The sequence below is a fragment of the Phyllostomus hastatus genome, unplaced genomic scaffold (assembly GCF_019186645.2).
Source record: "Phyllostomus hastatus isolate PE091 unplaced genomic scaffold, TTU_PhHast_1.1 phas_contig_81, whole genome shotgun sequence".
NCBI lineage: Eukaryota > Metazoa > Chordata > Mammalia > Chiroptera > Phyllostomidae > Phyllostomus > Phyllostomus hastatus.
The window spans coordinates 1801646-1815970 of NW_025333962.1; the positions used below are offsets into that span (position 1 = coordinate 1801646).

The following is a 14325-nucleotide window of genomic DNA, read 5'->3' on the forward strand; positions in this document are numbered from 1 at the left end:
CTCAAGCACTGCGAGGACCCAGTGGTGATTGATGACACCGATGGTCCTCGGGACCAAGAGCAGGAGCTGCTGCCAACAGAGCCCCAGAGCCATGTTGCAAAGAGCCAGGAAGCCCCGCCGGTGGCTCTGCCCCAGGGCCCGGGGCTCCAGAGCAGACTGCCAGGCCAACTCAGCGGGGACCCAGGTAGGGAGCCTGGGGGTGTGGGGGAGGAGCCTGCATGCCCCATCCTGTGTCTTGGTGGTGGCTCTTGACCTGAGTAGTTTTCTCTTGCCCCCTAAGGAGCCATAAACCATTTTCCAGGTCTGGGTTCCTCCCTAGAGCAATTGAATCAGAATCTCCTTAGGGTGTCTGTTCTTTTCCTGACACCCAGTCTACCCAGAGGGACCTCTGCTGTAGTGGGTGCCTGAGTCTGCACCATCTTCTCCCTATGAGGGTACATCTCTGAGCTTTGCCATTTTGGGGACAGCTGGACACTGGCTGTCCCAGTGGCACATTTGTCAGGACCCAAGTGTAGCCATCTCCACTTGTCTCCCTGAACCCATCTGTACCAGCTAAACAACTCCTGACCTCAGGCATGTTATTATGCTGCAGGAAATCCAGGAATACCCTCAGAAGGAACAGGTAGGCATCTCAGGGTTCCTGGCTTGAATGTCACCTGGACATTTCTGAATATCTGTACAGAGTATGCTGGTGGCTGCAGGCAGGTAGGTGGCTTTGGCCCAGGTACACTTGACTTTGAATCCCCTTGCTGTACCCGGGACATGCTTCTGAATTCTGCAAGCCTCAGTTTCCTGGTACATCCAAAGGAGGCAATCATTGCCCGTATTGGATTTCTTAAGGATTAAAGGAATATATCCATAAAATGCAGAGCTGGGGGCCTGAGCCAGTCATGATTTTGAGTTGATGTCATCCCCACAGGAAGTTGTGCTGCCCTCAGGTTGAGTGAGTGACCTGTATGGAGTACGGGGGTTACTTAGGGCAGGCTTTCCACATTGTATTGGGTTGGCCAAAAATTTGTCCCTATGGTTTTTCCATAAAAAGGACACACTTTTCATTTTCACCAATAACTATTGATTGGGATATTTCGAGTATATCAGCTATCTCCCACATGGTATAATGTTCATTGTTCTCAATTAATGTTTCGGTTTGATCACTATCAACTTCAACTGGTCTGTCCAACCATGAAGCATTGTCTGGCAAGAAATCTCCAGCACAAAACTTCTCAAATCACCTTTTTTAAAAAGGTTTTATTTATTTTATTTTTTAGAGAAGGAAACATCAACATGTGGGTGCCTCTCATGCGCCCCCTACTGCAGACCTGGCCTGCAATGCAGCCATGTGCCCTAGACTGGGAATTGAACCTGTGACCCTTTGATTCTCAGGCCGGCATTCAACCACTGAGCCATACCAGCCAGGGCCACAAACCACTTTTGACACATTCAATAAGTCACAACACCTCTGTACATTGCCCAAATCTCTTTCTGCACTTCAATTGCATTTTTATTTTCCTTAAAATAATAAAGTATAACATGCCGAAAATGTTGCGTATTTTCTTCCATCTTCAATATTAAATTGAAGATAGCTACACAAAAATTTACCCATTTTGATAAGTTTTTTAAGTGTGCACTGATAGGATAGCTTCACAAACTTTTTGGTCAACCCAGTACTATATAGATAACATGCAAAGGAGGGGGCATCCAGGAGAGTACTCTTGCAAATCACAGAACTTGTCCTTGGCATTGCAGTAAGTATTTCAATTAAAAAAATAAAACGTTAAATTTCTTTGCGGGTGAAACCCTTGAGTCCTGTATAAATCAAACTCTTCAGCCTCTCATTTAAAGTCCAGATGGCTGTATTAGTTTTCTGGGAATTTCCAAACCAAGTCCCACCGGCAAGGTGGCTCAGACACCAGACGTTTATTTTCTTCCATTTGTGGAGGCTAGAAGTCAGATCCAGGTGTGGGCAGGCCTGGTTCCTTGGAAGCCTCTCTCCTTGGCGTGTGGATGGCCATCATCTCTCTGTGTCCCTCTGTGTGTGTCCAAGTCTCTTACAAGGACACCAGTCAAGTAGGGTTAGGGTCTGTCCTTAAGATGTTACATTAACTTAATTATCTCTTGAAAGACCAACATCTCCAAATATAGTCACAGTTTGACATCCTAGAGGTCGGGACTCCCTCATATAAATTTGGTGGGGACACAGTTCAGCCTGTAATGACAGGCATAAGGCAAGGACCGTCAGTCCAAATAAACTCTGCGTGTACAGGCAGCCTGGGCTGTGCAGGTTGTGGGGGCAGGAATGCCCCCAGGAGGGGCTCCCCAGCCTAAGCTGGTGCTTCATGGGGAAGTTGGAAGACAAGCCATTTACCACCAATGGGCGGCCGGTCAAGCAGCTCGGCTGCATTTTCCCTGAGCCAGAGGAGACCTGGTGAGTCACTGGGCTGAGCCTCCAGTAAAAAAAAAAGCCATGTAGTTCCTAATCTTGAAAGTCTTTCTAAGAAGCTAGATTTTGTTTAGAGGCTAAAAAGTTTCCACAGCGATTTGCAAAAGTATGTACTCATGTCTCATGGGAAAGGTGGGGTGGAGCTGTCATCATCCCAGAAGGTGGCAGGTGTGAGAGCAGAAGAAAATCATGCCTCACATCCATGCCCTCCCTGCGGAGCTTCCCCGCCCGGTAGGGGGTGGGTGGGCTTCCTCTCTCAGGAACCCCCAATGTCACTGCCAGCTGAGTTGTCCCCTGTTCTGGACCTTTGTTCTAAAGAGCTATACCTGTCCCTACTGCAGCCTGGGTCTGAAAGGTGAGGGGCACTGGCTCTTGTGTCAGCCTTCACACTGATTGAATGTGTGACGTGGAGTCAGCCTTCAGGAAACTAGGACACAATGGCGCAGCTTTCCTGGGAAAGGACCACCTTTTGAAAGATCTTTTCACATGGCTGCACCCTGGGTGAGGTATGAGGCTCACTGTTCACAGAAGCCTGAACCAGGTGGGGTTGCCAGTTAGAAGCCCTGCTGGAATAGCGCCCCCACCCAGGCCCTAGGGTGGGCCAAGGGAGGTGTCCCAGGGGTGCACTCTACACCTTCTAGTGATGGTGGTCAGGGCACTGCGACAGGTGTTTGTTCCGAAGTTTGTACTTGGTAACTTAAACGTGTATGTGTTTATCTGGCCCTGGAGCCCCACAGTAATCTGCACTGCCAGCAGCTCTTACTGGTACTAAGAGCTCTCAGCTTTATTTTTTCCTGATTTTGGATCATGAGGTTGAGCTCCCTGCACCTGTGGACATTGCATTCCCAACTTGGTGGCAGGGCCAACTGGAGCTCAGGAATTCCCTGTTAAAAGTCCCCATCATTGTCTCTGAAGGCAAAGGAACAAGTCTTGTGGTTTGCCCAAAACTTTTTCTGTGTATTATCTTGGAATCCTCCCTTTGCAGATGAGGAAAGAGGCCTGGGGTTATGAGATAAACTTTTCTCATCTCTTTCAGTTCCACAAGACTCATCCCTCCAGGACCCGACCTTGAGGGATGCACAGCAGGTGACTGCCCTCCAGCTGCCCCTGGTGAGTGACCTGCAGGAGCTTTGAAAACCCCCTTTGCCTCTGTCAGCCACAGGAGGACCCTGGCAGGTCTGTGTCTGCCACATAGGCTGTTCAGCCCCATCCTAGAAAAACTGAGGGGACCCACCCAAGTTTACATGAGTCCATCTCTCCTCCTGCCCCAGAGCCTGGGCTGCTCTCTCTGAGGCTTTGGTGTTCCCTGAATTGAAAAAGGGGAGGGAAGGCAGATTTCTTTGGTACCATTACACAGCCATGTAGAGGGGTGTTAGGGAATTTCCCCTCCCCTTACAGAGATAAGGCCTCCGTTCCCAGGTGTCCTCCCCAGGTGGGAGCTGGGCTTGGTCTGCAGGTGTCCTCACTCACACCTTTCCATCCCAGCTCCTGCCTGGGGGTTTCTGACTGCACCGCCTTCACCGTTCTCCCGAACACATCCCATTAGCTGCCATGAGGTGCAGTTGTGAGAGTGTGGGTGCCATCGGGTCGGGGCGCACCCTGTTGCCACTGTTCTCTGCAGGTGGAAGACTAGCTGCAGGACAGTCTGTGCAGTGTGTTCTCCACACAGTGCATTTGACAGGACTTTAAACCTGGGATGGGTGGGCTCCAGGTGGGAAGGAATAAGCCAGCATGTGGGGTGGGATGTCCTCGCCTTGGGAGCTACCCCAGTGAGCAAGGCATGTGTCCCAGTATCTGTTCTGAGCTGCCTGAACTGGTAAGTCAAACTATCCAAAGGAGGTAGAACTATTTTTATTGAAAATGGTTATTTTGGCTAGTATGCCTTGCAAGGGGATGCTGTAAATTTAGTACCTATGGAGCTTTGGTGCTCACCTTCAGATTCCCAGTCCCTGTAAATGCTGCAGTGCGCTGAGGATGCAAATTTTGATGAGTCAGTACTGTTTAATCCTCACTTAAGAGTGTTTCTTCCCATGCATTAAGAATCGGCATCCCAAAGGTCTTACTGTTTAAGGTCTTTTTAACTTTTTTTTTTTTTTAAGATTTTATTCATCCATTTTTAGGGAGGGAAGGAAGGGGGGGGAAAGAGAGAGAGAGAGAGAGAGAGAGAGAGAGAGAGAGAGAGAGAGAGAGAGAGAGAGAGGGAGGGAGAGAGGGAGAGAGAGGGAGAGAGGGAGAGAGAGGGAGAGAGAGGGAGAGAGAGAGAGAGAGACATCAATGTGTGGTTGCTGGGGGTTATGGCCTGCAACCCAGGAATGTACCCTGGCTGGGAATCGAACCTGGGACACTTTAGTTCCCAGCCCACGCTCAATCCACTGAGCTACGCCAGCCAGGGCAGGTCTTTTTAACTTTTTACTTTTAGTTGTAAAATACATATAACAAAATTTACAATCCTAGCCATTTTTAATGTACAGTATTGTTTTTAAGTGTTCAGTGATCTTAGGTATATTCCCATTATTGTGCAGCCAATCTCCCTAGTTTTTTCACCTCTCCAAGCTGAAACTCCTCAGCCATTTGGTAGTCATTCCCCATGTCCCCAACACCGCCAGCTCTGGCGCCCACCATCCCCTCACTCTGGGGAGTGTGCATAAGTGGAATGACACAGCATGTGTCCTTTTGTGTCTGGCCAGTTTCCCTCAGTGTATTGTCCTCTAGGCTCACCCATAGTGTAGCGTGTGTCAGAAATTCCTTCCTCGTTAAGGCTTGGATGATGTTCCATGGTGTGTGTATAAGCCACTGTGTTTATCCATTCATGCTTTAATGGACACTTGGGTGGCTTGCACCTTCTGGCTACTGTTAATGATGCTGCTTTGAACACAGGTGCATTTAAAGTTTGTTTGTTTATTTGGTAATTGCAGATTCACTTACAGTTGTAAGAAATAATAGACTCTTTGTACTCTTTACACTGAGTGGTAAAGTCTTATAGAAATACAATACAGGGTCACAGCACATTAATACACAGGATACAGAATGTTTGCTTTCAAAAGGACCTTTCCTATTGCCTTTTACAACCACACCCACTGCTTCATTGGTTTCTGATAACCACTGATGTGTTATCCATCTGATAGTGTTAGTGTTTCAAGAACATTAACTAGGTGGGAGGTAGGCTGTTTTCAATTAGCATATTTCTGTGGTGCTTTGACCACTGTTTTGCATGTGTCAGTAGTCCCTTCTGTTTTTATTGCTGAGGAAGAACCCATGGTATGGATGGACCAAGGTTTTGCTGAACCACTTCCCTGCTAAAGGAGACCCAGGCTGTTTCCAGTTCGGGGCACTGTGCAATTGTTGGGTTGTCTGGTATCTTTTTCCCAGAGTGACTGTACCATTTTACATTCCCACTACATTCTCCACATCCTCACCAGCATGTGGTGGTGTTGCTGCTTTGTATTATATTTTTAATTTTTTTCTTTAAGCCATTTTCAGGGGCCTTAATGACTTCAGTGTCTTTAAGGCTTATAACATGGCTTTCCTCGTGTCAGCTCTCTAAATTTCTGCAGAAACCCACTCAGGTGAGCAGACTTACTGGTTGGCTTTTGCTGTTTTTCATTTTAGCCATTCCAATGGATACACAGTGATATGTCCTTAGGATTTAGACTGCATTTCTGTATGGCCAATGAAGTTTGTTATCTTTTCCTGTGCTTGTCTGCTGTCTCTGTATCTGCATGACATTTGCCCACATTCTAATGGAGCCATTTACTTTTGTTACTGTTGAGTTTTGAGAACTCATTATATACTGTCTACATATTTGTTCTTTGTTGGATGTATGTTCTGCAAACATTTCCTCTCATCACAGCCTGTATGGGGTCTTTAGCAGAGCCAAAGTTTTTAATTTGGATTAAGCCCAATTTGTCAGTTTTTCCCTTTAAGGATCATGCTTCTGGTGTAAAGTCTGAGGACTCTGCCTCGTTTTGATCCTAAAGATTTTTTTCCTCCTATGTTTTTTGCTTTAGTTATACATTTTACATTTAGGTCCAGGATACATTTAAGTCTATAATCTACGATCTGTAGTTTTTGTATAAGGTGGAGAATTAAGTCACGGATTGTTCTGTTTTGTTTTGGGTTTTGGTTTTTGCTAGTGGATATCCAGTTGTTTTGGCACCTGAAAAGCTCTGCTCTGTTGTCAAAAACCAGTTAAAGTGCATTTGTGTGAGTCATTCTTGGGTTCTCTGTTTTGCTTCATTGATGTATTTGTCTTTCTCTCCACTAAGAGTACACATTTCTACATGTCAGTTTTGAAGTTGGGTAGAATCTGCCTCTTATTTTATTCTTCTTTTTCAAAATTACTTTAGCTATTTTCGTCTCTTTGTCTTTCTGTATCCAGTTTAGAATAACTTTGCCCACATATGCACAAAGTCCCACCAAGACTGTGGGTAAGAGTTTTGTCAGGTTGTGTGTCAGTTTTGGGAGCGTTGATGTTGTCACTGTCTGAGTCTTGTGATCTGTGAATGCCCCACATCCTCCCATCCACCTTCCTTCTCTGACTGTCATTGCTGCTCCATGGCTCTCAGTGTATAAGTTCTGTAATTTTTTTGTGAGATTTATACCTATGTTCTCTATTTTTCTGAGCAGTTGCAAATGGTATTATGTTTTTAGTTTTGTTGACAGTAACATAATTTGTAGTATAAGACACACAACAGATTTTTGTGTGTTTATTTTATATTCTGTGACCTTGCTGGGTTTACATATCAGTTTAAGAAAGGGTTTTTTGTGCATTTGTTTCTTTTTAAGTAAAGTCCTGGATCTTCTATGTATACAATCATGTCATCTGCAAATAAGGACAGTTTTATTTCTCTCCAATGTGTATATCTTTACTTCTCTTTCTTGCCTCATCTCTTTGGCTAGAATGTCCAGCACAGTGTTGAGCAGCAGTGGTCCAAGGGGGCATCCCTGCCTTGTTTCCAGTTTTAGAGAGTGTCCATCTTTTACCATTAGTATGCTGTTAGCTGTAAGGTTTTTTATTTTTTGTTTGTTTGTTTAAGAAATAGAGTTTCTAGGGGTTTTTTAAAGATTTTATTTATTTATTTTTAGAGAAAGGGGAAGGGAGGGAGAATGAGAGGGAGAGAAACGTCAGTGTGTGATTGCCTCTCATACGCCCCCTACTGGGGACATGGCATGCAACCCAGGCATGTGCCCTGAGTGGGAATTGAAACAGCAAGCCTTTGGTTTGCAGGCTGGCGCTCAATCCACTAAGCCACACCAACCAGGTTGGTTTTTGTAAATTCTCTCTGTCAAGGTGAGGAATTTCTGAGAGTTTTTATTGTATAGGGGTGCTGAGTTTTGTCAGAGTCTTTCTGCTTCTGTTCAGGATGAGCGTGTGAATTTTCCTTAGGCTGTTAATATGGTAGATTATGTTGACAGAGATTTTAAAATTCTAATCCAGCCTTGCATCCCTAGGAGTCAAACCCTTATTGTCATGGTATAAAATCTCTTTATGTATTGCTGGGTTTTGTTTGCTGTTACTTGGTTAAGGCTTTCTGCATCTATTCAGGAGGGATATTAGTCTTTGTTTTTCTTTACCACCTTTGTCTGGTGTTGGTGTCAGGGTATTACTAGCTTTACAAGGTGAGTTTGAAAGTGCCCTAATGCCCCCACAATTTTCTAAAAGAGATTGTGCAGAATTAGTGTTAACTCTTTCAACATTTGGTAGAATTCTCTAGTGAAACCACATGACCTTGAAGACTTAGAGGGGGCATAGCAGAAGTGGTATTTCAATTATAGGTTCCACATCCTTACTGGTAATGGGGTGTTTCCCACTACCTGCTTCATAGTGGATGAGCTGTGGTGGTTTGTGTTTTCCAAGGGATTGGTTCTTCTCATCTTAAGTTGTCAGATTTATGCGTGTGGAGCGGTTTGTTCATGGCATTCCTTCACCATCTCAACCTCAGCAGGGTCTGTCGAGGCCCTGTTCTATCCCTGGTGTTGGAGATACGCCCTCTCTTTCCCTTCCTTGTCAATCTTGCTGGAGGTGTCAGTTTTACTGATCTTTCCCAAAGAACCAGCTCATTGTTTCACTGATTTTTTTTCCTACTCTTTTTATTTTTACAATTTTATTGATTTTTTTTTCATTGCATCTTTATTATTTTTTTTTTCATCCTGCGTGCTTTAGGTTTTATCTCTCCCTTTCTAGGTCCAGGGGTAGGAGTTTACATTGTTGATTTGGGACTTCTTTCTGGTGTGAGCATTTCTAATGCAGGCCTTTTAGCACTATAAACATCCATCTTAGCACTACTTTAGTTATGGCCCACAAGTTGTAACATGATGCTTTTATTTTCATTCATTTCAGTATATTTTGTGTTTCTCATGAGCCTTCTTTGACCCAAGGGTTATTTAGAAGTATGTAGTTTAATTTCCAAGGCTTGTAGATTTTCCTCTTAGATTTCTATTTTTTTAAAGATTTTATTTATTTTATTTTAGAGAGAAGGGAAAGGAGAGAGAGAGAGAGGAGGAGGAGAGAAGCATTGATTGCTTCTTGCACACACCCCACTGGGGACTGTCCCAGATAGGTTCCCTGACTGGGAATCAAACCAGTGGCCTTTTTGCTTTGTGGAATACTGCCCAGCCAACTGAGCCACCCTTTCTGGGATCTGGGAAGCTTCCTGTTATTGATTTGTAGTTTGATTCCATTGTAATCACAGAACGCACTATCACTTTTTTCTGATTTTGGGGGGGTTTCTTCTCCTGGGACCTCAATGGCCCAACCTGTGGTCTTGCTTGTATATTATGTTGGTATTTGAATGGAACATATATTCTGTTCTTGTTGACTCTTCCATAAATGTTGATTAGAGCCTGTTGGTTGATGGTGCTATTAAGTTCTGTATCCTTGCTGGTTTTCTGGGTAGTTGATTGTCCTTTCAGTTTCTGAGGGAGGGATGTTGATGTCTCCAAGTGCAATGATTCTTTAAGATCTATCCATTTCTGCCTGTGCAACTCTCTGTTTGGTGCACATGCATTAGAATTGCTGTTCACATGTTTACATGCATATTTAGGAATGCTTTCTTGGGGGGTGGACCTGTTTATTATTATTAATGTCTCTTATCATTTTCTTTGTGCTACAGTCTACCTGTTATTAATATAGCTACTTCTTTTCCTTTTGATTAGTGATTTCATAATATATACTCCCATGTTTCTACATCCAACCTGCCTACATCATTGTTTTTGAAGTTTCATTCATTTTAGCTATTTATTTATTTGAAGTGAGTTTTATTTAAATAGCACATATGGGCAGACCTCATTTTACTGCCTTTTGCAAACACTGTGTTTTCATCAACATTGAAGTGTGTTACCTTCCACCAGCAAAAACATTATCCCTCACTGAGGGCTCAGGTGATTGTTGTTTTTCGGACAGTGCTGTTGCACACTGAATAGAGTACAGTGCAGTGTAAACATAACTTGCATATGCTCTGGGAGGCCAAGGAGGTTGTATGACTTGCTTCATTGTGACATCTTCATTGCCGAGGTCTGGACCCGCACCTGCAGTCTTCCAGGCCTTCTTGTAGCTGAGTCATGTTTTCTAATTCACTGCCAGTTGCTGTGTTTTCACTGGTGTATTTGGGCCATTTGTATTTTAACGTAAGTATTGACATATTAGGGCCTAAATATGTCTTTCCCTGTTCAGGTTTTTGCCTGTTTTCTTGTTTTTGCCTTCTTATGGGTTACTTGAACATTTTTCGGAACTCCATTTTGATTTACCTAGTGTATTGTTGAGTGTATTTCTTTATATTGTTAAAGAAAACATATTTAGTGATACTTGTTTAAGGGTGGTAAGGCAGACGTTATCCAGGACCGTGGTGGTAGGTGTAAAATCACGGCAGTGGGGTTTCACAGTAGGGGACAGAGGTTTGGCTCAGCTCCAAACACAGTGTGGGTAAGAGGGGATTTGTAGCCATGGAGCAGGGTTGGGGATCAGTAGATGGAAGATTACTAAGAGGACACATCAGGGTTAAGGGGGACTTTTGGGTGGTCTAAGACCCAGTTTCTAATATGGAGGGGTTTCCCCCACATCCACAAACACTCTCAAAGACAGCATGGATTCCAGAGGCAAAGGGCTCAACCCTTCAAGAGTGCACACCCACCTCTCCCACTCTGGACACTAGGCACAAGCCGAGGCATGTCACCTGTACTTCTACTGACTGGCTCTCAATCCGAGGTTCCCACAAACCCCTCCTTGGGTTTGATTAACTTGCTCGAGTAGCTCGCAGTGCTCAGGAACGTTTTACTCACTAGATCACTGTTTCATTATAAAAGAATGTAGCTCAGGAACAGACAGATGCACAGGGCAAGGTGTGGGGAGGGCTTGGCTTCCCTGGACTCCGAGGCCACCACCCTCCCTGCATCTCCACGTGTGTACCAACCCAGAAGGTGTCTGAACCCTGTCTGTTTGGGTGTTTATTGAGGCCTTATTATTGTTATGATTGATTAAATCATTGGCCAGCAGCTGTTGACTCAACTTCCAGCCTCTCTTCCCTCTGTGGAGGTTGGGGGAGGGCTGGGACTGAGAGTTTCAAACCTCTAGTCACTGGCTGGTTCCCCTGGCAACCAGCCCCCATCCTTAGGTAGGGTTCAAAGTCACCTCATTAACATAACTAAAGACCTTTGTTGGTCTTATCACTTAAAAATTCTAGGGTTTTAGGAGATCTGTGCCAGAATAGGGGTCCAAATACAAATTACAAATCACTGGGTCACAGTGGGCATTCTGGCTAAACTGACCTAACAGGATTCTTGCTAAAGACAGGCCAGGTGATCAGATGGCACCTGCAGGGCCGCATGAAGCACCTGTTCAGATATCCAGGATGTTCAGATGCTGGGGTGATCAGATATGGGGGGGTGGGGTTCTTACAAGGAGGCACACAGTTGGGCCCAGGAGCAGGTTCAGGAACCTGACTAATGTTTGTCAACCAAAGGATTTTTGTCAATATAGCATTTTCAGAGATTATTTTGGTATTGCATTATATACAGAGTAACTTACTCTTCACTCTTCCCCTTTTCTAGCACAATTGATTTAAAGAGTTCCTTTGTTGCATTTGGAAGCACATCCCATGTTACAATTTTGCTTTAACTGTCAAGCCTTAGAAACTTAAAAGGAGAAGGAAAGCCTATTGCATTTACCCGTATTTTGGCTTACCAATCTTCCTTTCTTACGTTTCCTTCTTTTATTGTGAGAGGGTGGTGGGAATTTTCCTCTGTGGTTCTAGGTTCTTTTGGCTGGTCTGCTAGTTAAATGTACATGAGACAGGTTAACAAGAGGAAATAACCAAATTTAATACCTGCATACACACAGGAAACCGACAAGAGCCAGAGGGTCCAGACAAAGGTAGAATGAGGAAGGTGTGACCTTGTCAGCTAAGAGCCAGAGCTTCTGAGAGGAGGGTGTTGCGGGACCAAGAGAAGAGTAGTGTTCAGTGATGAGAAGATCATCACCCTCTTGTTGACAGGAGAGACCTGGTTCTTCTTGCTGGCTCATGTAAAGAATTACATATCAGCAAATCTAGTAGTATGTAATCTGTTTATTAGTGGCCCGTTCCCATGGAAGAGAACATGACTGGGTAGAGTAGCGGGTAAAAGAAAAAGTTTCAGGGCAAAGCAGGGTGAGAAAAGCAAGAGAGGCTGAAGACCAGGGTGGCAAGCCCCTGGGCAGCCTGAGGCCAGGTGGCCAGAGGAGAGAGAGAGAGTCCTTTGTTCTCAGGACTTACATAGTTGGTGGGATAGGAGGGGAAAAGTTACATATTGATTAACGAGTAAATGTGGCACCAGCTTTCCTGGGGAAATGTGACTACCCAAACTTAGGGATATGTGGGGGTCTGTCAGCCCAAATCCTTATCTTGCTCCAGACCCAATTTGGTCATCTCATTGTAAAATAAATACATGACAGGAGGCAGTTAATTAAAATTGGGGCACTTTCCAAAGTTATTTACGGGCTCTTTCTATAAGCATCAGGGACTCCCTCGTAAAACAGATAGTGACCAGAGGTAGGCAATTAACCAAAGTTGTTTTATGGGCTCCTGCTTTGGACACTGGGGACCCTCTCCCACATCCAGGCCTTGGGATGAAAACACAGTTTCAAGGCTTTCTTTCCCAGATAGTGGAAATGTTACATAGAATTTCAAGGACTTCCCTTGTTTCTTGGTAACATAATGTTTCTTGTGATGTTAGAACACCTGGCAATATTATCAGACCAGTCTCAGGACTAATGAGTTAGCGTGTGAGACTTGTCTCCTTCCTCCTCTCTGCCTCAGTGTACTATTTATTCTACCTAATTGGTAAAAGGCATTTCCTGGCAATCAGGATGCTAAATGCTGGCCAGTGACAGTATTGCAGTCTCAGAGTTCTTCCTATGCTGTCTCCCTCCTCACTCTGGGGGCTCAAACTCAGGTATTTCTGGTGATGACTTATATGGGCAAGGAAGGCCCGACTTAAACTCTTTGGGGGAGAAGTGTCTGCAGAGTCTGTGGGGCCTCCAGCACCCCCATCTTGAACAGGTGTCGAGTCTGAACGCTTCGTCCTTTGTCACATCCTTGTTTCCTTTCTGTGTAGTGTATCCCCTTCTGCCTCACCTTTAGGAGAAGCACGCTGCTGGCCTGGTGATGCTCGGTCCTGGACTTATCTGGGCTCATCTGGACTCATCTGAGAAGTCTCCCTCCTGGTTCACCTCTGAGGGCTGTTTCCTCCTAAGGTGGCGTTGGAAGCTGGCAGCCAGAGATAGGATTCTTCTGAATTTCCTTTCCTCCTGCAGGGAAGATGGGTGTTATCTTTAAGATGTTTTTCTTCTGGTTTTAGTTTTCAGAAGTTTATTATGATGCATCTTGGCATGAATTTCTTTGTATTATTGGCTTGGGTTTTACTCTCCTTGAATCTGTGGCTTTATATCTCTTTCTTGAATTATGAAGACTTGAGCCATTTTTTCTTCGGGTGCTTTTCCAGCCCACCTGCTCTTTCCTTCCAGGATTCTCCTTACACGATTTTACTCTTTTATTGCAGTGTCAGGTGTACCTCAGGCTCTTTGTTTAAGGTTTCATCCGTGTTCTCTCTGTTGTTAGATTGGACAGTTTCCCTTCCTGTCTTTCAGTTGGCTGGTCCTTTTCTCTCTCCCGTCCATTCTGCTGTTGAGCATGCCCCAAGCCCTTTGTTTCGTCCAGGCGGCCTCAGAGATTTTTGTGGTTCTGTTCCAGACCACCACCATGAAGCAAACATCGCAATGAAGTGAGTCATACTTTTTTTGGTTTCCCAGCTCATATAAGTTATGTTTACACTATACCAAGGTCTATTAAGTGCCACGAAACTGTCAACAAAAAACAGTGGTTGTGCATACATTAGTTTAAAAATACCTTATGTGCCCTGGCCGGTGTAGCACAGTTTGTTGGAGCATTGTCCTGTAACTGAAAGGTTGCTGGTTTGATTCCTGGTCAGGGCATAAACCTAGGTTTGATCTCAAGCCTGGGTGCATACAGTCTCCAGACACTGACCCCTGAGGGCAACCAGTTGATGTTTCTCTCTCACACTGATGTTTCTCTCTCCCCCTCACCCCCGTAGAAGCAATGAAAAAATGTACTTGGGTGAGGATAAAAAAAATACCTTATTGCTAAAAATTGCTAACCATCATCTGAGCCTTCAGTGAATCATACATAGTCTTTTTGCTGGTGGAGGATCTTGGCGTAGATATTTATGACGGCTAACTGATAAGGGTGGTGGCTGCTGAAAGTTTGGGTGCCTATAGAAATTTCTTTTTTTTTTTTTTCATTGAATATTACATTAGTTTTAGGTATGTAATGTAATAAACTTAGTGAGACTGTCAACAGCTTAAAAAAGAACCAGTCAGAAATGAAGGCTACACT

At 44.5% G+C, this 14325-nt stretch overlaps 1 protein-coding gene and 1 non-coding gene across 5 annotated transcripts in view; one reads left to right on the top strand and one right to left on the bottom strand.

Annotated features, from left to right (window-relative positions):
• The window catches only part of ZNF496 (zinc finger protein 496), a 36932-nt gene that overhangs the window by 3324 nt on the left and 19283 nt on the right, over positions 1 to 14325 (top strand). For 3 of the 4 annotated variants that reach the window (XM_045850611.1, XM_045850610.1, XM_045850607.1), the window contains exons 5-7: positions 1 to 184; positions 593 to 622; positions 3477 to 3550. In XM_045850611.1, coding sequence (XP_045706567.1) covers positions 1 to 184; positions 593 to 622; positions 3477 to 3550 — 288 coding nt within the window. The remainder of the gene's footprint in view (positions 185 to 592; positions 623 to 3476; positions 3551 to 14325) is intronic. The other variant, XM_045850609.1, reaches the window with a different exon arrangement.
• On the bottom strand, positions 5903 to 6030 carry LOC123826615. The gene has a single exon (XR_006787092.1). It is a non-coding gene; the product is annotated as a small nucleolar RNA SNORA33 (small nucleolar RNA).